The sequence below is a fragment of the Camelus ferus genome, chromosome 34 (genome assembly GCF_009834535.1).
Source record: "Camelus ferus isolate YT-003-E chromosome 34, BCGSAC_Cfer_1.0, whole genome shotgun sequence".
NCBI lineage: Eukaryota > Metazoa > Chordata > Mammalia > Artiodactyla > Camelidae > Camelus > Camelus ferus.
In genome coordinates, this window is record NC_045729.1 from 18,852,089 (window position 1) to 18,873,164 (window position 21,076).

At 57.5% G+C, this 21,076-nt stretch overlaps 1 protein-coding gene across 1 annotated transcript in view; it reads right to left on the reverse strand.

Annotated features, from left to right (window-relative positions):
• TSPAN9 (tetraspanin 9) overlaps nucleotides 1-21,076 on the reverse strand; it is a 167,090-nt gene that overhangs the window by 54,725 nt on the left and 91,289 nt on the right. Inside the window, exon 3 of the mRNA XM_032473231.1 lies at nucleotides 17,944-18,023. Within this exon, the coding sequence (XP_032329122.1) occupies nucleotides 17,944-18,006 (63 nt within the window). The 5' untranslated portion in view covers nucleotides 18,007-18,023. The remainder of the gene's footprint in view (nucleotides 1-17,943; nucleotides 18,024-21,076) is intronic.

A 21,076-nucleotide genomic window follows, 5' to 3' on the forward strand; every position in this document is an offset into this window, starting at 1 on the left:
CGCCGACGGGAAGGGAACCCCCACCCCCACACCCTCTCCAGCACACCCCTCTTCATTTGGGGCCTTTGCTTCACAACAATAGAACTCAGCAGCCAGCATGGGCGCTGTGTGGCTGGCTGAGCGGCCCTGACAGCCGACGTGTCCACCCTGGCTCCTTGTGCCTCCGGGCCCCTCCTTGGGGTCCCAGCTCCACTTCAGGGCATGGACTGCTGGGGGCGAAGGAAGATAAGAAACAGCAGATTAGTGCTGATGACCCAGATCCAGCCAGATGCATCTGCTGTTGGCAGCGGAGAGCGAGTGCAGCCAGGAGCAGACGGCTGGTGATGTCTTCATCACTGTGGAGAGAACCGCCCGGAGGGTGCCGCCCGGGCGTTGCTACCTGAGGCCTCTGCCCACCTGCCCACCCCACCTGCTGTCCCCGGGGGCCTCTTCCTTCCTGCCCTTCTTCCTTTGCTTCTCCTCCTCCTCTTCCTCCTCTTCCTCCCTTCCCAGGCGCTGCTCTGTCTCTGCCAGGCCCTCAGCAGGGCCTCTGGTCTCCCCTCAGACATGCCTTGGCCCCGCCAGCCCCTCCTCTGCCCACCCAGGTCCCAGCTGGCTAAAGCAGGCCCCGGGGCCTCCTCCCAACCCCACTCTGGAGAGCTCAGGAAGAGGTTTCAACTCCAGTTTAAACACCGAATTCCTGGAGAGCATCCTGAAAGCACAGAACAGCCCACCTTCAATTTCCTCCTGCATCTCCACATTCTGGGCGGCTGGAACTCACTTCTCCTCTGGCCTCCTCCTCCCGCCCTGAAGGAAGATGGGAGGTGGGGGGTACAGAATGACTTCCCTCTTCTGCTGAAGAGAGAACCAAAACAAAGCCTAGAGAAAACAAGGGCCCAGCTGAGGAAGTGGGTTGAGGACGGAGACCAGCCCCTGCAGCCTAATTCTGAACACACACTCCCCAGGCCACCCCACCCAGAAGCACGGTGCCCTCACCCCACCACAGCACCTGCCACACCAACCTCACTTGGCCCCCGACAATGGGCTGAACCCTCTTCACACGGTGTTTCAGTGACTCCTCGAAACAAACAGTAGTGACTACTGTCCCATTTCACAGATGAAGAGGTCAGGTTCACACCAACAGGAGGCCAAGACTCACACCCACCTGTGCGTCCCTAGTGCCGGTGCCCTTCCCGCCACATTACCTGTGTCTTTCTCTTCCTCTGTGTAGAAGTTTGGGAATGCCACACAGAGGAAGAGAAAGACACAGAAAAATAACTCCAGTAAATTAAACAGCAAGGTGACAGGGTGCCTCTTGCCTCATCCTCCCTCCTCTCAGCCCCCTGCCCCATCCCCCTCCTCTCCAGCCCCTCCTCCAACCACAGTTTAGAGGCTCACTCTGGCAGCCTAGCCAACCCCCACAAGACCCCAGACACTGGGCCCTTAGGTATCGGCCTGGCCTGGAATTTCACAAGGGCCCAGGAGGATCCAACTCCATGGAGAGACTGTCCCGCAGTGGGCTTGGCTGGGAAGCAGGCAGGAGCAGCAGCTGACCCCCAGGGATCCACCCAGCCCCAGAGCCAGGCCTGTCCTGACCACCTGATACTCGTGGGTTCCTGCCCCCTGGGCACTCTGGGCTCCGCCATAGCCTGTGGGCTTCATTTACTCCCTGTGTGGCTGGGACCCCCCATAACACCTCCCCTCTAAAACTCAGTCTCCCTAAAAGCAAAAAAAGGCTTTTGACACTTGGTTCAAGCCCCCTGAGGGGAAAAGGTGCTTTTTTCAGAGATGGTATAAAACGGGGGAGGACTCAGCTGGAGAAGCAGCCCCCAGACTCACCTGCATGGGTCTAAGCGCCCAGGGGGCTCTGCTCACGTCTGGGGGAAGCAAAGGGCCTCCTGGTCTCCTCGGGGTGGGTCCATGTGATTCAGGCCAGCATGAGAGCTCCACTCTGCGCCCTGCCCCTCAAACCCACTTCCCACCTCCTCCGTTAGGGCAGGAGCCAGTCTGCTTGTCTGTCAGAGGACTGGGGAGGGGGGCCCGGTTTGAGTATCCTCACGGGGCAGTTAAACCCAAGCGTGTAAATGTGCTCAACTCTCGCCCAACACAGCACAGACTTTGGGCTTGGAGAGTGGATGCAGGGACCCTGGAGCCTCCTCCAGCACAGACCCTGGCAGGGAACAAGGGCAGGGTCCGCCTCAGTGATGCTGGGACACACACAGTGTCCCACAGTCATCTCAGGGACCCCTGATGGCAGCAATGAGCCTGAACGAGGCAGACGGAGAGGATCCATCTGGCGTTTGTAGCTCCCCCGGGGCCAACCCACTTTCTCCCCTCTGACCCAGCACAGAGCCTTGGAATGTTGGGAGGGTCCCCTCCCACCACCCCACTTGCTGGGCGGCCACGCTGGGGTGTCAACCTCTGTGGGCCCCCAGCGGGCAGGCTGCAGGAACCAGAACCACAGACAGAGGTCCGACTCACAGCAGCTGCCTGCAGGGAAAAATCCCTCAGGGAGAAAGCCACGTGTGGCTGTCTGGCCGCCCAGACCAGGACAGCGGCGGCAGAAACACAGACACGGGACGAGAGACAGCTACAGACAGAGCAAGACAGCCGTCCCAGCTGACATCAGCACCATCCTCCACAGGCTTCAGAGAACTTTCACGAGCAATGGCTCCTCCAGACAATTCCCCAGGTGGGCCAGCCAGGGACTGAGGCTCACTCCCACTTTGCAGGTGAGAAGCTGGTCCTCACAGGGAGGCCATGCAGAGCTGCGGGGGCCGCAATCCCGACAAGGCTCTTCCCACGCTCGCCCATGGTCCTTCTGACAAATCAGAAGGACAGAGGCCAGGCTCAAGAGAACAGGGAGACACAGCCGGTGGTGGCAGGGACACGAAAGTGTGTGCCCTTTTCGGGGTGGTGGGGGGAAGTCCCTGTGCCCACAATTAAGGGGCAGCATCGCAGCCTGGAGCTGTGAGTTTGGGGGTGGGGATGTTTGTTTGTTTGCTTTTTCAAAGGGCGGCCGCTGGGAGTATATCCGGGGCGGGGTGGATGGGTGGTCCTGGGCCTGCTTCTAGAAGAGGGTGGCGGAGATGGAGGTGGGAGGCAGAGGGACTCGTCATCTGAGCAGCATCTGAGCAGCGAAGCCACTGCTCAGGGGGCTGGGGATGCAGGGAGGAAAGAGAGCTCGTCCTAGTGACGAATGCTGGAGGGTGGAATTGGAACAATCGTAATTAAAGCTTCTAACAATAGGAAGGGAGCCACACAGCTCTGTGTGTCAGACGCGGGTGCTGAGCTCCTCTCCAGAGTTGGGCTGTTTAATAAAGCAGCCCGACCCTCATTACCTGGGTGGCGGTGATGACCCTCCCTGGCAGGGAGCTGGGGGTGGGGGTGCAAAACCCGGCATGGCTGTGGCTGAGTCCCCAGCCAGGCTCCCACCTCATCCTGCCCTCAGGGGAAAACAGAAACCAGGAGCCCCTGTGCCTGGACCCAGCCCCACAGCAAAGAAGCTTCAGGCTCCTGGCCCGGAGCCCCGAGCCCCAAGGCCGAGCAGATCTGGGGCAGCTTCCTGAGGCTCAGACAGCAAGCTCCAGCGCGAGCACACACCCAGTCCTGCTCAGTGAGTGCTCCCTCACTCTGGCCGCAGTTTCCCCACTTGTGAGATAAAAGGACTCCATCCCTGGTCCCTCACTCCACCACCAGAGGAAGAGGAAGGTAAGTATCTCAAGAATCACCAGCTCTTTGAAAACACAAAGGGTGCATAAAAACAAGTGTGAAATCACAGGATGTCAGAGCCTGAAGGGATCTTAGAGATGAGCTGGCCCAAGTCCATCACTGTCCAGATGTGGAGACTTAAGCTCAGAGAGGGGACGTAACTTGCCCAGGGTCACACAGCCACTTAGCAACCGCTGGGACTACAACGCAGTTCTCTGTGACCCATCTGCTGCTCTTTCCCACTCTGCCACCCGGGGCAGCAGAAGGGTTAACTGGTGTACACCCTACATGAAACGCAGGACTCCGCACTTCTAGAAATGGGGAGGAAATGTAGGCTGCAAGGCCAGACCCACCAGGATTTCACAAGGTGCTGGAGGGGCTGTCCAGCCCATCCCACCCATCCACCCCAACAAGATGTGAGGAGCTTCCATCCAGGAGGGAGGAGAGGAAACAAAACAGTGATGCTGAGAATCTTGTCAATCTTCCTCCCCCAGCTCCTGATGCAGACCCGCAGCTTTGAGTGAAACATGCACTTTTCACACAGACGCCCCTCCTCCCATCAGGCAGGCTGAGAAAGGGGCAGAAGGAGGGGAGCTCCAGGCAAGGGGAGGGGATGGGGGCCTCGCGCTGCTCTCTTTGGCTGCCATAAATGGTAACAAATCAAGCACCTGGTGCGCTCAGCTCTTCTGACAGCACCAACGTCCCTTTCCCCTCCCCGCACCCCGTGGGCCCCCCTCTTCCCCGCTGGGCCCCTAGACCTCAGGGACCAGTCAGGATGGGTGTCCTAAATGGCACAGACATCACAGAGCTCTTGCCCAGAGCCCAGGTTCGTAGGCCTGACAAGCTGTCGCTCTGATTTGGGTCTGATGAGCCCTGGCCCACAGGCGGGGAAGCCTCCCTTCAGCAGGAGGGGCCTCTGATCTCCCAGAGAGAACACCAGGCTTCTGCGCACTGTATGGAGCCCAGAAGGCTCGAGACCTTCCCACCAGCAGCCTCATTGTCCTTTGATCCCCCTGCAAAAGGGTGTCGGAGTCTGCCGGCCACATTGACCTGCTCTCCAAACCCGCCACCTGCAGTCTCCAGCCCGCCAGCTAGAAGGGACAGCGCTTCGGGCAATGCCTTGCCCCCCACAATCTGGTTCAAACCCCACGCTTAAGTCCCTTTTTCTGGCTTCCAGTATCACCTTACTTCTCCTGCCTCCACGTCCTCCATGTTCCACCCCCCGATCCAGAACCCCTTCACACAACTGTCCTCCTGCCCCTCCCTGCCTTCTCCCCAGCTGTACGCCTCTCATCCTCCAGGAAGCCTGCTCCGCCCAGAAGACAGACAGGACACCTTGACACTGCTCTCCACAGTCAGGAGAGTACCGAGCACACACCAGGACACAGCAGATACCCTGCGCAAGTGGGCCCCTCCACCTCACGGGTGGGTCCCCTCAGGAGGACCACCTCCTCCTCCACACGCATCTCCTTCGTGGGGTCCACACACATGGCAGCACGAGGCAAGCAGGGGTCTGGTTCCAGGTTCTCCCCCTGCTGGCTTCGGGCTCCCCTTCTCACCTTACCTCCCCATCTCATTCAGGTGGGACGTGCAGCGTGGGGTCAGCCCACCTGCATTCATCCCTGAGGACACGTTTTGGGGAATTCAAGGACTTGGCACTAAGGAAGGTCAAGAAACCACAGGGCTGGGCTGAAAAGACGCAGAAGCACCACTTGGCAACCCCTCAGAGCATCGGCTGAACAGTCCTGTGGCCCGATGGCAGTCACCGGGGACAGGGCTGGAAAGGGGCTGATAAGTAGGACCCACAGGTGTGGTTTGCTGGGAGACTCCCCGAAGGGTGTCCTGCCTCTGAGAAACCTGGAACACCTGCCTTTAAGTGACTCAGACGCACCTGGATGGCACGAACGGGCACCAAACACAGCACAGGGGCTGCTGAGCTCACCAGCGAGGCAGAAGGGGCACCAAGCAACTGGAACTAGAGCCGCTGGGTGAGGGAGTGGCTGGGTCTCCAACGCCGTCTCCCCCTCATGGGGGATGACACATCCCAGGGGACGAGCAAATCCCAGCAGCAGCATCTGGCACCCGGGGGGGCCGAGCACGTCAGCAGACACCTGCCGCTTTGCCCTTCCCTCTCTGAGTCTCCTCCTCCCAAGTGCAGACGGCCTCATCCGCCAGTCAGGGTGCTCTGCTCCGCTCGCCCCTGGCCAGGGGTGGGCTTGTGCCCACACAGACTCCCTCTCCCAGGAGGCCAACTCTTGGGCCATGAGATCCAAGGGCTCAAAACAGCAGGACTGATGGATCCGGACAGTCCGCAGGACCAAGCTCACCGTCAGCACCTGGTACCTGGGCCCCCGGCACAGCCCGGGCTCCTGGCCCGTGTGTGGCCTGCTGCTTAACGTTCCTTTCTGGCCTGTGAGCAAACCTCAGCTCCTTCATAGATACTGACAGACTTGCAGGGAGAAAGCAGGAGGGCAGGTACCCAGACAAGGGAAAAGAAAGCCGGGCCGGCAAGAACAAGAGGGGTCTGCTAAACTGATTTGTCCCCAGATGCCAAACACTGCCAGGGACTGTTCACAGACAGAGACAAATGGGGAGAGACATTCCGTGCTCCCAGGTCAGCCACGCCTGTGTGCAGTCCTTGCCATCTGAGAGCCTCAGCTCACCCAGAATCCATTAGCGCTGGGGACGCTCAGATGAGGACGGCCACACACCCTTGGAGGGAGTCTCACTAAACACACATATTCATAAATATGTAAATATAGACACGCATAATTACACTGTAAATCCGTTTTTAAATGTTTACGTAGTCATGCATGTACGTTTGTACATAAATACTGTATGACGTGTGTTTCATAACAAAGTACTACTAGGAACTTTATTTTACAGTTATGATGGTTAAGAGGGCAGTCTAAGTTTTTTTTTCTGAAATTTACATTTCAGATATGTAAGTTCCAGTGTTACAGTTGAAATTGAAGATACAAATACATAGAAATTATATAATTTTTAAAATACTGCACAGTGTTTGTATGCATATGTCCACACACACAGATACACGTACATACAGGAAGCTCGGGTATCTCAGGGGAAGATGAGATGCAGAATCAGACCAGTGGAGGACAAGGACATTTAAAAACCTTCAGACACTTGCCCCACCTCCGTGCTACCACGGAATCTTCACCCAGAGACAGACACACACCAGCGACCCCCTGACCCCACCCCTTCTGGCTCCTACTCTGGACCACGGGGTCCTGCGTGCTGAGACTTCTGAAAGGGACTTCCCTGCCCTGGGTGCGGGGGGCAGGGGAGCAGAGGGCAGGAGAAGGCGCCACTCCATCTGACTCAAACACAAGCCATGTGGAGCCCGGGTCAGGTTTGGTCTGGGGGTTCTGTACCGATCTGCCCAGCAGCCCCCCTCACACACAGCCTCAGGCTCTGACACAGAGAGACCCACTTAAACCCGTTCCCTTGCTCCTCTTCTCCCGGAGGATGAACCCAACCCAACCTTCCCTCCTTCACTGTTCCTTTCACAGCCTCCTCCTGCTCCTTTCTCGCACCAGAACCGTTTCTCAAACCGCCCCACTTTACTCTTAACTCCCCACGGAAAGGGAAACTGAGGCACAGAGTGACAGCTGGCATCATCTGCACCCTCCTCCATCATTGTGGAGTAACCAAGTCATGACCACCCGCGCCAGGGGCCCACTCTGAGCCAGGTCGCAGGGCACATGGCAGCCATGGGCCCAAATGCCAGACTCTAGTGGTCCTCAGCTCCTGGGAGATAAGCACCATGAAGGTGACGGTATTTCCCAGGGTCCTCGGGAGAACACTGTACGTGAACCGCCAGGGTAGGGGGACACACAAGGGGCCTGCTAGAACAAGATGATGGTCACCAAGCCACCTTCCAAGCCAGTGAGTACGGGGGCCACAGGGGTCCTGCCTGGCTAAGTGGGATCTGCCAGGGAGAGGCCAGTACAGCTGCCCCATTGCCTGGAGCCTTTCCTTGAGGTAAACCCCAACTGTTCTTTATAGGGGATCCCCTGCAAGGGGCATCTCACCATGTCTGCCCAAGGCCCTACCCTCTCCGAGCATCCCAGCGCAGCTCACAGTCAGCCCACAAATCAGCACATCTCCTGAGCACCTACTATGAGCAAACAAGGCAAAGCGGCAGGACACAGGCCCCTGACACGCACCTCCTCCTGCCCGTGGCCTTGGGTGACAACGCCTCCAGCCTCACCGTCCCCAAATACGCACAGACGCCACTGCCCACTCCCAGGAGCTGCGTGATTTAAAGGGCCTGGACGATGCTAGCAGAAGGCGGAACGAGCCACAAAATACTAAAGCAGGACTGTAAAGCGACAGCGGTAAACCCTGCTGTTAGGACGTAAGCGGAATCCAAAATACTCAACAGCACCACACGCAGGGTCACGCTTGGGAGGCTGTGGAAAAAATCGTTTTCGGTCCAGGGTGCTCTCCTAAAAGGCACAGAAGTAGATCAAGAAACCTACCCTGTGCACAGCTGACGGTCCATTGATCTGAGAAATCCCTGAGGACCACTCACCTTCTCACCCACTTCTGTTTGGGGCTGGGACCAGCGGAAGGAAGACAAGTGGTCCACCGAGTCCTATCCAAATGTGCATCGCTCTGGACCCGTTATCACAGCACTAAACTGCAGGCACGGGACCCTCTAAAGTGGGCAGGGGAAGGGGCTGGACCAGGATGACTTTCCAGAGATGGACGCAGACAGAACATGGGCTTCAGGGACCGCGTGGCCTGGGTTCAAAGCCCAGCTCTTTCCCTTTCCAGCTCAGGGACCTGGCACAAAACCCCTAACCTCTCAGAGGTCCCATCTCCTCGGAGGCGAGATGGGAGGAGTCACTCTTCTTGTCATCGGAGACGGAGGGAAATGAGGTGACCTAGGGACGTGCCCAGCTCCAGGCTTGGCCGCTCCATGACGGGGAGTGGCCGGAGGGGCTGCCGCGTCCCTGGCCTCCCATCTTCTCTGTCTCGTGTGCACAGGAGACCTGCTGCACTGAGGGGAGAGGGGGCCCTAGCCCAGGACGGAGAGTCCAAGGCCCGCACTTAAAGACATATGAGACCTCCACGGAGAACACAATTAAAGAGGCCTAATACGCGGAGTAAACCATGCCAGTGAAGAGAGGCACACGACGGGAATACAATTTATACGCGTGAATGCAACACAAAGGCGGCAGTTCTCCCAAGCTGATCAACAGACTCAATGAAAGGCCACTGAAAAGACCGACGGGGCTGGGGAGGGGGCGGAGCTGATCGATTGATCTCTGGTGAAATTAGACAAACTGATGCCAAAACTTACACAAAAGAACAAAGAGCCAAAAAAAAAAAAAGTGAGGGGGGCCACGAATAGCCAGAACATTCTGGAAAAGTACAAGATGAGTAGGTACACCCACCTACTGACGCAGACTTACTATAAAGCGGTGATAATCAAGACAGTGTGTCACAGGCATAGAGAACAAACTCACGGTTACCAGGGGGAAAGGGGGTGGGGAGGGGTAAACTGGGAGTTCGAGATGTGCAGATACTAACTGCTACATGTAAAATAGATAAACAACAAGTTCATACTGTACAGCACAGGGAACTATATTCAACATGCTGTAATGACCTATAATGAAAAAGAATATGAAAAGGAATATACGTATGTATACACATGGCCGAACCATGATGCTGCACACCAGAAATGGACGCAGCATTGTAAACTGACTATACTGCAATTAAAAAAAAAAAAAAGCGTAGCACAGGGAAAGCTGTGTGGTGCAGCCGGAACACACAGGTCAGTGGGGAGACGGGCCCGGCCAGTCGGCGGGGCTCGGACAGCTCATCTGCTGTGTGGGGAAGAGGGGTCGGAGCCCTGCTCACGTCACTCACAGGTATGAATTCCAGATCTACCAAGCGCTTAAATGTGAAAAGAAAAGTTCTCATAAATAAATGTAGGGAGTCATCTTTGATCACTCACTCATTCGTTCAAAAATTCACAAGTGCCGATTATGTTGTGACAAGCACTGTCCTATTACCAGGGACTTCAAGACGTCCCCGAGATACTATGTATTTCTTAAATAATACATAAAAAGTACAATCTCACAAAGAAAAGAGGCTGATAAGTTTGACTATATTAATTGGAAGAATTTGTTTATCAAACCTCTGAAGAAAGGGACAGGACAAGCTACACACTGGAAGTGTAAACTATGTTTGTGGTGCACTTAGATGACAACAGATGAGAATCCAGAACATAAATAAAACTCCTAAAAATTAGTAGGAAAAAGCAAACAACTCAATAGGAAAATGGACAAAAGCATCAACAGGCATTCAGAGAAAAATGGCGGATAAATCTGTGAGCAGATGTTCACTAGTCGTCAGAGAGATGCAAATTTAAAACATAGCATAGCATTTTACACCCACTGGACTGGAGAATGCCCAAAACTTTCCATTTTTAATCGCCATTCCACTGGTGGAAATGTCAATTGATACATCCACTTTGGAAAACAACCTGGCATTCTCTGATCAAGCAGAATCGTACAGATGCTAAAACTCAGCAGTGCCATTCCTTGCTACGGACCCTGAAGCAGTTCTCCAAGTGTGGTCCACGGATGTGCTCAATGCTGAGGGACTTCACAGCCATTCGATATGACCAGAACATTCCAGTGCGTGATCCACGAGCTCATACGCGTGCAGGGGAGCCCCTGTGGCCTGAGCTGGGTACCGGTCACGCGCAGGCGGAGCCACGCCTCGGAGCTGCAGGGAAAAGAGCTGCTCCCGCACAGACACTTTGGGAAGTGCTGCCCAGAGACGCGCCCACATGCGTGCGCCAGGAGGCTCATACCAGGAGGTTCCCAGAAGCGTGTCTGAAAAGAAGGAAGCAACCAGAATGCCATCGCCGACCAAACACACAGCAGCAGGTTCACATAAGGGACCCCCACGGAGCGGTGCAAACGCACGCTCTCATCACACGTGTGAATCGATAAGCGTAGCGCCGAATGTTAAAAAGTTCCCAATGCTTCTATCTATCAAATTTTAAAAACGAGCCAAACCAAATGATGTGCTTTTTAAAGATGCCTACACATGCGGAAAGTATATAAAGAAATACGCTTAACACAAAACGTAAGGAGAACGATTCTCTCCAGGAAAGATGCCGGGGCGTGTGCAGGGAGGGCCACACAGAGCTTCGAGGGGAATGTTTCGTTTCTTAAACCACATAGTGGGTACGTGTTTGTTATATAAATTTTTAAACTATATGAATTTAGACGTGATACAGTTTACAGTTTGAAAAAAGTTTTAAGCGATCATTTTTCTGGTTAGTAAAGTGACCTGGAGCCCCCAGGGCCTGTCTGTTGTCAGCTCAGGTCATGGCCAAGCTGCCCAGCAGGCAGCTTGAGTGTGCCAGCAGGCGGGACCTGCCCTCGGGGGTCCCACAGGACCCTGCCCTGTAAACACAGGCCCAGCTGGCCCGATTCATCACACCAGGAGCACAGGGAGGCAGGGGAGGGTCCAGTGCGGCAGGGCAGCTGCAGGCCCCGGGGTCTGGGACCACTGCTTTCTACCCCTGTCCTCCATTCGGACAGAGCTGCCTCCCTGCTTCTCCCACATATCCCTGAGACTAGAGGACATCCAGAACTGTCCCCAGCCTAACAAGGCTCCAAACCCCCGCCCGGCACTGTCACGCCAGCCCCCAGGCACCTGTGCCCACCCTCTCCTCTCCCTGCAGGAGGACAGTGACAGTTCCTGCGGCCACTCAGCACTGAGCGCCAGTACCTGCATGATGCCCGTGCGGCCTCACCTGGGCCCCGTCACGGCCCTGCGGTACACGTGATGCTGCCACTCATGAGGAATCCCAGGACCAAGAGGGGAAGCAACGCTCCAGGACACAGGCCTCATTCCTGGCGACTCTGAGGCAGCAGGTCAGTGGGCCAAGGCCCACGGCCTCTGTTCGTGTACAGAGCTGCCTGGCTGATATGAACCTACACCCTCAGGAAGAACCCAGAGCAGACAGGAAGGTCTCTGAAGGCAGTCACTCCACCACTAGGTACCTAAACAGGGCCTCCTGCTGGTGCCGAGTTGCCCAACGCAGCGAGGGAGAGGATTTGAAACCCCACTGCAGCCCTCACTGGGTCTCCTGACAGGCATCAACGTTTGCCAGGCCCAAGGGAGGAGGAGGCAGAACCCATCGAACAGAAGAGACGACCGACCACGCTAAAAGAGATTCCAGGTCCCCTGGGAACCTCGCGCACTAAGCAAACGCTCTACCACTGAGCTCTACCCCCACCACGTGCCATTTTAACATCCCTGCCTCCACCCCAGTCACTCCTGCCGGCAGATTAGCTTCAGCAGGGACAAAGCTGGCTCAGAAGACTTAATTCTGCCTGATGGACTTCCCTCCGCTTCAAAGCTTCCTAACTGGAGCCCCATAAGCGGGCATGTTGTCGCAGCTGGAAGGCAGAGGCCGAGGGGAGGGGACGGGTGTCCTGTGAGCTGGATTACCTAAAGCGACAGCTCGAGGCCTGAGCGGCACAGTAAGACCTGTCATGGTGGCCTCCTCCAGAAAAGCAAAATATCCCTCTCCTCGGAGCCCTGCAGACCAACTCAGAGCACCCGCAGCCCCTTGTCCTCAGAACCGGGCCAGTTCACCGCCCCGAGAAGCCATGCACCATGGGGACCACCCAGCAGATACCTCCCCTTGCTTCCGTGGTTTCAGCCCATCTCACACGTGCAGGAGGCTCCGTCTGGACCACCCTTCTCCCTGGCCCCGACCCCCATCCTCATCTACCTAGCAAACTCCTATTCATCCATCAAAATGCAGCGGTGCCTCTGTCACCCTGTATCTCGTCGCTCTTAAGCAGTGCTAACTGCTCTGCTAAGTAGTTCTACTGAGCCCTACAGCACAAAACTGTAATCACCTGTTTATATGTCTGACTCCTGCAGGGAACCTGGCTTACAGCAGGTGCTCAGTAAACGCACACCGAGCACACTCGCCACAGAGCACCCAATCAGCCCTTTCAATAGAAGAAACAGAAAAAACATAATTCACTAATTCTTTTTTCCAAACTCGGATACTCCTAAGAAACACAGGCTGTGTTCCTCCCCCCTTTATTTCTGCTGGATGCAAACCTTTTACCAGAGAGGTGAGGAAGGAAAGGATGGGCCAGGTCAGGCCCCGGGACGCCGGTGCAGGCCTGCTGCTGCCCCTGCCCAGAACGCTCTCACTCCTGCTTCGCAGCCCTGTGTTCAAATGCTCAGCAGATGACGAGCAGGATGACCTCTCCATTCCGCGACTTCCTGGCCCGAGAAAGCCGATCTGCCCTGTGCTAGCCCAGTCAGCCCATCCCCAGCACTGGAGGCTCCTGCGCATGCAGCGGGCATTCAGGAAATAGTTGTGGCATGAGTGAATGGGCCCCATTGGGACCCCGTAGCCCAGTAAGCCCCACAGCCCGCCGCCAAGTTCAGCCAAGGGCAGCCAGGCACAGGGAGGCACCAGAGGGGACGGTGAGGCCCCCATCCTCAGAGAAGCCTGTGGAGGAGGTCTCCTTTCTGTGCTGCCCAGTGGCAGTGGGATGGGGGACAGACGTGTGGCCCTCTCCTCAGCAAAGTGACAGTGTTCCTCCTGTCCCAGCGGGACTTTCTCTTCTCCGCCCTCTCCCTCCCCACCCCCTCCTGACTGACACAAGGCTGGCTCTGACATGATTTAAAAATAGCTATCAAGACAAGGAAGTTTAATTTTTAATGCTTTGGAAAGGAAGCGAACACAAAGCCGGCATTCCTTCACGGCCACGTTCCGGGGTCCCGGGGCATCCGCCTGGCCCTCCATCTGACCCACGTCCCCCAGCAGAGCCATGCCTGCCCCACCCCAGGGACCTACTTGTCACCGCCCTCTGGGGAGCCGGCAGGATGCCTCACACCTGAGCACTCCAGGAGCCCCTACATGCCTCTTGCTGCCCGGCTTGGCCGGCACCTCCTGTTTGGAGAGGCCAGGCCTGAACCTGTTCAGATCCCATTCAGACCCCTCAGCATCCCCTCCAAATTCCATTCCCAGACAGAAGGCAGCCCAGACTCAGGACACGCCAGGCTGCCCAGCACTGATTGTGCACAGATCCTGTCCTGGGTACCACGGACCACGGAGGAGCCATGGCGTCCACAGAGGTGCCCAGAGCAGGGCCAAGCCAGCACTGAACGCGTGTTCAGGTGCGGCTGGAGAGCCATGACCAAGCTGCCCGCACCCAGAGGACAAGTAAACGGTCTGAGAGGGGCCGAGCCGCAAAGGCCTGCCCTCACTTAGGGGAGGTTAATCAGGGCGCCCACCCGGCACCCAGCCCAGCAGCCCTGTGCCAACCTTTCTCTTGCTCTGGCAGCCACACTGAACACTGCCTTCTTGGCTAATTGGCCTTTATTAAGGGAGCAATCCACAAGGAACAGCCTTTCCAGTGAGGCCAGAATGTCACTGCTTTGCCAGCCATGATTTAAAGTGAAGGGACAGCTCTACTGGCAAGCATGAAAAGTGACCATTACCCTGAATGGCAGGTAGGCCAGCAACCCCAGCCCTACCCCAGCTTCCCCCTTTCCCAAATCAGACCGGAACTCGATTTGGGTTGGGAGAAGCTGGGCTGGGATCACAATTCGCTGTCCCAAAAAAGAGACAGAGGCCCCCAGCACTCAGCCCTATACTCTCTCCCCCTACTCAGAGTTAAAAGCTGTGAGCCTTTTGTGTCCCCCCCCTGGAGGGGCTTAGATTTGCTTAATCTATGCCTGGAGTACTCCACCAGATGGCCCGTGAGGACTGAGATGGGGCTGACGGAGGGAAACACCCCCATAAGGAGAAACACGTTGGGTGGGTTGGATTACTCATGCACAGGCCCCTCGGGATGGGGAAACTTCTGTCCCAGTTCAGGCCCCCTATTTCCTATCCATCTAGAAGCCAGCATTCTCTTGGGTTCTGAGGATCAGGGTGGGGCATGCAGGGGGAAGAGGAGGTGGGACCCAGCCAGGCAGGATGACTCCCCTCAGCTACCCCACCATCTATATTAGGCCCTCAGAAATGTTGCCCTGGGCGCCAACCTGGCTAGCACTGGCTGGTCCCGGTCGGCAGTCCAGGGCAGACCTGGACACCTCCCCCTCTTCCAGCAGGCAGGCGCCCAGCAGCCTGCAAGGCACCTGCCCTTCCCTGGGTAAGCAGGAGGAGGAGGCTGGCCACACAGCTCCGCCTCCGTCCTGCCCCCGGTGATGTCACCCAGGCCCTGCAGATACCAATACTCTAAAAGCTCCGCCTGGCGGCGAGCAACCGGGCCGCTGGGGCCTGCAAGGGGCTGCCTGTGGACAGCTGCACCTCTCCTGGGCGGGGGAAGCCTCCCCGGCCCGCAGGCTGGGGGTGAGGTGGCAGTAGTGGACTTGGAAAACTACCAGGTGGGCTTCAGGGTCTGTGGGAAGATCTCCAGCTCCTGAATGCAGGCCTCAGGCTCCACTCTGATGCCTCAGAAACGCCTTCTTTGGGGATCAGAGCCATGAGACTAGAAAGTGATGGCTACATAATTGCTACCAACTGCTCCGGGTCCCAGAGGGCTCGGCACTGACCAGCCCTGCACACTTCCCACCTCCCCCCCCAACCCTCTCACTCACCTCCGTCTTCCCCTCCCCGGGGCCCTGCCTCATCAGCACACCCACCTGCTTTCGGCTGAGCGCCTCTGCCCTTTCCCTTCTGCCCCTCCTCCCATACCAGGCCCAAGCACGTCCTGCAGGAAGGCTTTGTCCGCGTGGAACACTGGGGCCCACATGCCCAAATTCCGGCCAGCACCTGCTCCTCCACCCCCCGATACATGCAGAGGCAAACACAAGCATCGTTTCTCTTTTGCTAAATTTTCCATCTCTCCCAAGTCTCATTTCGCCTCTCACACGCTACTACGTCTCTCTCCACGTCTGTTTCATCATCTCACACGCTACTAGCATAAAAGAACTGGGACTAAGACCCACAGATTTTCCCAGCTCGTAGCATGTCATGGGGATTCAGAAAATACTGAGTAATCAGAAAAGTCAGAGGCCAGGAGAGGGTGACTCCTTGCCTGGTAAGCAGAATTAGCAGATTCCTTCTTATTAGGAAGAGAGAGCAAGTTCTCTCACTATGACCAAAAAGGAAGACCATTCCACCGACCAGCTGGTGAAACTCAGGAAGATGGAAAGTCAATCCTCGCCCCACAGCCTTCATCACAAGCAAGTCAGAGAACTAACGTGTCTTCTCTACCAGTAGGACTGGGGAATCCTTACCACAGTAATGTGGGTTTACTGCGCTGGCCATCCACTCATTCACTCACAAACACGCAACCAGCGCCTTCTACGAACAGGACACAACGGTGCTAGTGAGTGGGGAGGTCCCTGAACTAAGCTGGGACCATCCTGGAGGAGAGGAGACAGCCAGTTATACCTACTATGGCCAGCAGGTGGCGGGGTGGGGGTGGGGAGGAGAGCGGCTGAGTGGGAGGTACTGGCCGGTGCACTGAGCATCCCAGGAGGGTCTTTCCAGCAAGAGAAGGGCAAGGCAGAAAGGTCAAAAGGTAGCTGGAGACTATGAACAAGGACAGAGAGGAAAGCTGTGCGGAATAAACGGGCAGCATTCATGTAAATCTGCTGGCACCAGAGAAATACACACCGGTGCTGGGCTGACACTGATGGTGGCAAACGGGCCAGAGGACCAGGAGCACTTGCCCAAAGGCAGCCACAGGATCATTCCTGACGTTCCAACAGTTCTGCCCCAGTCTCCACAGAACCCTCGCCACAGGACAGGAAACATCGTAACAGCAGCGACAGAGGGCCCTGACCATGGAGACATCTGGGGAAACGCAACCCCAAAGATTTCAGACCAGGCTCCTCGGAAGAGAAGGGGAGGGGGCTCCCTCCCCAGAGAGAAGGCAAGGACGCAGGACTTCCCATAACTAATGAGATAAGGCTATGAGGGAGACCATCATGACCGCCCCCCATTGGACTGGACGGGAAACCCAGTCCTTAAGGGATAAAGTGACTTGCCCAAGGTCACACACTAAAAGCTAACACAGAACCAAAGCCAGAGCCCAGTCTTCTTCCCACCCAGGCCTGAGCTCTCCCCTTCTATGGGAAAAGTCACCCCACCCATACACACCTACAAAAGTTTGTCAGTTAAGGTAGGTCACTCCACACAAGTGTTGGACCTCAAAGCACACCACCTCCAGCCCACTGCACTGTGACTCCTGCCCCAGTGCTCCTCCTGGACCGTGGGCAGCTAGCTGACAGCCTCCAGCAGGCAGGAGACAGGCCCTGGGGCAGAGCCAAACATCTGTGCTGACTATATCTGGGCTCTGGTGAAGAAAGGCGGAGACAGAATTTGGGATGACGGAACAATTAGATGTGAATTTAAGAAGTTTTCAAATTTGCCTAACTAGTATTGCTCACGCACACACGTGCACAGAGACGGCCTTCCAAGCTGCCCCCTCACCACTGACACCTTCCCTAGAACATCATCTCTCACCAAGGATGGGGGCATCCCTTGGTCCCTTCCAGTCTCTGGGGCTCCCGGAGACCAGTTCCATGGTGGGAGCACATGGCCAGCTCGCTCCCCGCCCAGTTCACTGCAATCCCTCAAAAGCAGCTGCCGCCACCCAATGGCAGCATCCCTCCCACGCCCTCTCTCGCCACACACGAGCCCTAACTCGGGGGCATATCTGCAGGCCATCAAGAGGGTCCCTGAGCCTGGCTCAGGGGCTCCTCCTCCCTTTCCTGGGATTCACTGAAAGGAGCGGGAGGGTGTGACCGCTACCACTCCCCCACCTCCTGCCCATAAAATGCTGCAGACTGTGTTCAGGAGGAACACGAGAAGAAACTCAGAAAACCATCCGCACTTCTGCCTGAATTCAACTCAAGGTCACAGCTGTTAAAAATTCCGACCCCACACCTATTTCTGCAGATTCTGCAGTTGGAGGCACTTCCAGAAAGGCTGTCTTATAGGGGAAGGAGGTGGTGGCAAACTTCAGCAGCCTCCTAGGAGCAGAGCAAGTCTTTTCCTGGAACACAGGCAAGTTGCAGCCTCCATTCAGCCACGAGGAGAGAGAAAGGAAGAGAGAGATGCATGAAAGGCGAGGGGGGCTGGGGGTGGTTTTCAAAAACCCCACTTACCGTTGCGCAGAGAGCAGAGCAATGCAGCTCCGAAGAGAAAGAGGGTACTGTGCTTAAGCAAGGAAGAGCGGGGGCAAGAGACAGAGACACGGAACGACTTACCCAGAACATCAGATTGAAGAGGAACATCATGTACTTCAAGCAGCAGAGGCAGCCCCTGGCCATGTTGCACTTCTTAAATTCTAGGAGGAAAACAAAGGACAGGTCCAGGTAAAACACCACGTACTTGCTGCCTCTGGGTGCATTGTACTTGTCAGTCTTCACGCCAGCCTCGGCGCGGCTCTGGCCGCGGGAGCCCGCGGTGCCGTAGAAAGCGCCGGCCGTGAAGCCGCGGCCAAACGGGCGGCCCGAGGTGGACGGCTTGGCAAAGTCCGAGTCCTTGCTGTCCAAAGATGGACTCCGGTGGATCGAAGAATCCTCGCTACTCGACTTCTCCATGCTCGCGTCGCTCCCGGGGGGCACGGGGGGCGGGGGGCATCGCTCCCGGAGTGGGACCGAGGGGGCGCCCGAGTCGCGCGCGGGCGGCGGGCGGATCGGAGGAGCCTTGCACGCCCCCGCTCAGTCCCGGGGCGCACTGCCGGCCGGATCCCGCGCTCGGGGACCGGCGCCCCGCTCCCCGCCGGCCAGCCCGGGAGGGCTCTGCCGCGCGGCTCCAAGCGCGCTCCCGGGACACCGGCTGGCTGCGTAACTTAGCGTCTTTGGGGAGGCTGCGACTTGATTTCTCGTTCCAGAGCTTCAGCTCGCCTCCCGGGCGCACCGCCGCTCCACGCGAGGCACCAGGGCGCCGGGCTCAAGGCTCCCGGGCACACCTCTCCCGGCCCGGCCGGCTCGGCCACTTTGCCGGCGCCCGCCTCCTCTTGTCCCGCGACTTTGCCGAGCCGCCCCCGGCCCTGGGCTGCCCGGGCGCGCGGCGGGCAGTGCCGAGGGATCCGCCGCAGCTGCAACCGCTGGGCTCCCCCTGCTAAATCCCGGCCCGACTCCCGACTCCGGACTCCGAAACCGCCGGAGCCCCCTCCCCGGGCCTCTGCCCCGCCCTCTGGTTTGCATTCGGCCAATGAGCGCGAGGCCTGCGGGGGGCAGCCTCCCCTCCCGGATGACACCACAGCTTTAATGGGATTAGCGTTCTGCCTTGTGCCTACACCAGTGCGCCGCGAGCTTCGCTAAATGTCAAAGGCTCTGGAGCCGGGGTGAACCAGAACCTTCACCGCAAGGCGCTGGTCTCTTCCGGGGGATAGAAGGGGATGGGAAGGCAGGGGAATGGCTGGAGGTACCACGACCCAAGGCGACCAGAGGAAAGGGCTGGGGAGGACTGGAAGGGACAGAAGCGGGGCCTTGGTCGAGCTGGCCGCCGCCCCCTGTGCTCACGGGGCCTGTCCGACCCGGGTACACGGTCTGCCGGCTACACACACATACACACATACTCGCTCGCGCGCGTCTGCACACGTGTGTCTGGCTAGGGCGCGCAGAGAGAAGGACCGCAGGGAAGGTGCGAGGTGTGGGAAAGGCGCTCGCGACCCAGGCCGCCCGCCCCGCCCCCTCCGCGCACGCGCGCGCGCGCAAGCGGCTCCGGAGGCTCCTGCAGCTGCGCGAGCCCCTCCACCGCTCCCCGCTCCGGGCGGGACGCGGTGCTCGCTGGGACCCCCGCTCAGCTGAGAAGAGTAGGTGGCTCTGGTCAGGTCCTGCCTTGCCCCTCCGAATACTGCCTCGCCAAGGGTGATGTCTGAGTGCTCTGGGATACCGGCACTGGCACATAAGGGCTGGTCAGGGCACAGCACCAAGGGTGCTCTTGCTAGGGGCTTGGGAGCATCCAGGAGGAGCCCTTCATCCTACTATGAAACAGCAACAGTATCCCGAGCTTGTGCGAAAGTCTGCGTGCCCAGCTGGCAATAAAGAGGACTAGAAGACTGGGGTGGGGGCAACTCTCTTCTGCCACCAGTGAGAGGGTGCCCAGAGCCCCTGGAGCAGCGCCGTGTCTCCCTGGCCCTGTATCCCAGCACCTAACACCGTGCTTGGCTACCGAGAGGTGCTAGACAGGACGGCTGGATAGACGAATCCTGCCCTCGGGTATGTGAGTGTGAACTGTCCTCCTGGGATCCCACCAAACATTTACCCACCACCTGCTCTGTGCCAAGCGTGCCAGGCCCTTGGGGAAACAGGTATGAGGTGTGCTGCTCCCTGCCCTACAGATACACAAGCTCTAGCCAGGAAGACAGAAGGACATTAATCACCAAGGCCATGGGCAGGAACATAGAGCTATCACACTGGCTGCGGCCGAGCGAGCATTCATTCCAACCAGAGGAACTTCAAAACCCTCATCACAGGCGTGTTGCGGTGGCCCCGAGCTGCTGGATCTGCACCTCCCCAGCTAGAGGCAGGCCTGCATCCCCGGGGGCGGGCGTTCAGCTTCTTTAAAGGGACCTGCAGGGCTGCTACTATTCTGAGCCCCCTCCCCAGATAGCAGCCCAACCACGACACCCAGTATGTGTCACAACCATGGCACCTTACTATCCCCTGGGTGGGCACAGGGGTCCTGGCGGATCCCCGGCCACCTGACAGGAATGGCTAACGCCCCCTGTGCTCTGCAGCCGGACCAGCCCCTGAGGGGCTCATGGCTGCCACTTCATTCTCACAACGTTACTTCTCTGATGCAGGAGAGACCATTTACCAGCTGGACTGAGAGCCTGGAGGCCTGTTCTTCACTCTGAGCTCATTTTCTTAGCTGTGTGATCAGGGCAAGGTAGTTCGCCTTTCTGAGGTGCTGTTTCCTCCTCTTTAAAATGGGGTTCACAGAGCCCACCCCCAGAGGAGTCAGGATGTGATGACAGCATCGGGGGCCTAGGAACTGGGCCTGGCAGCAGGGTGGAGGGGCCAGATCAGCTGCTCTGGTGGCCTTGACTTCTTAGACTCAGGTGCAAAAGGAACCACCAGAGAGAACAGGTGATGTGAGACACCACCTCTCCTGCCCTCCTGGTCCTCCACTGCTCGTCGTGCTCAGAAGAGGTAGAAGATAGTCTGCCCTTGAGGGTCTCAGAGCATGTGAACAAGGCAGAGCTGCCTTTCTCTTTCCCTTTTTTTTTTTTTAAACCACAGAAAAAGTACAGTAGTACAGAATTCCCAGAGGGGAGGAAGAGAAGTGAATGCATGAAGTCAACATGTAACAGCTCCACTGACTGGCAGCGGCAGGGGTGTGGGCTTCAGGGTGAATGCCAAGCTCTCTGCCCTCCCTGCATTTCTC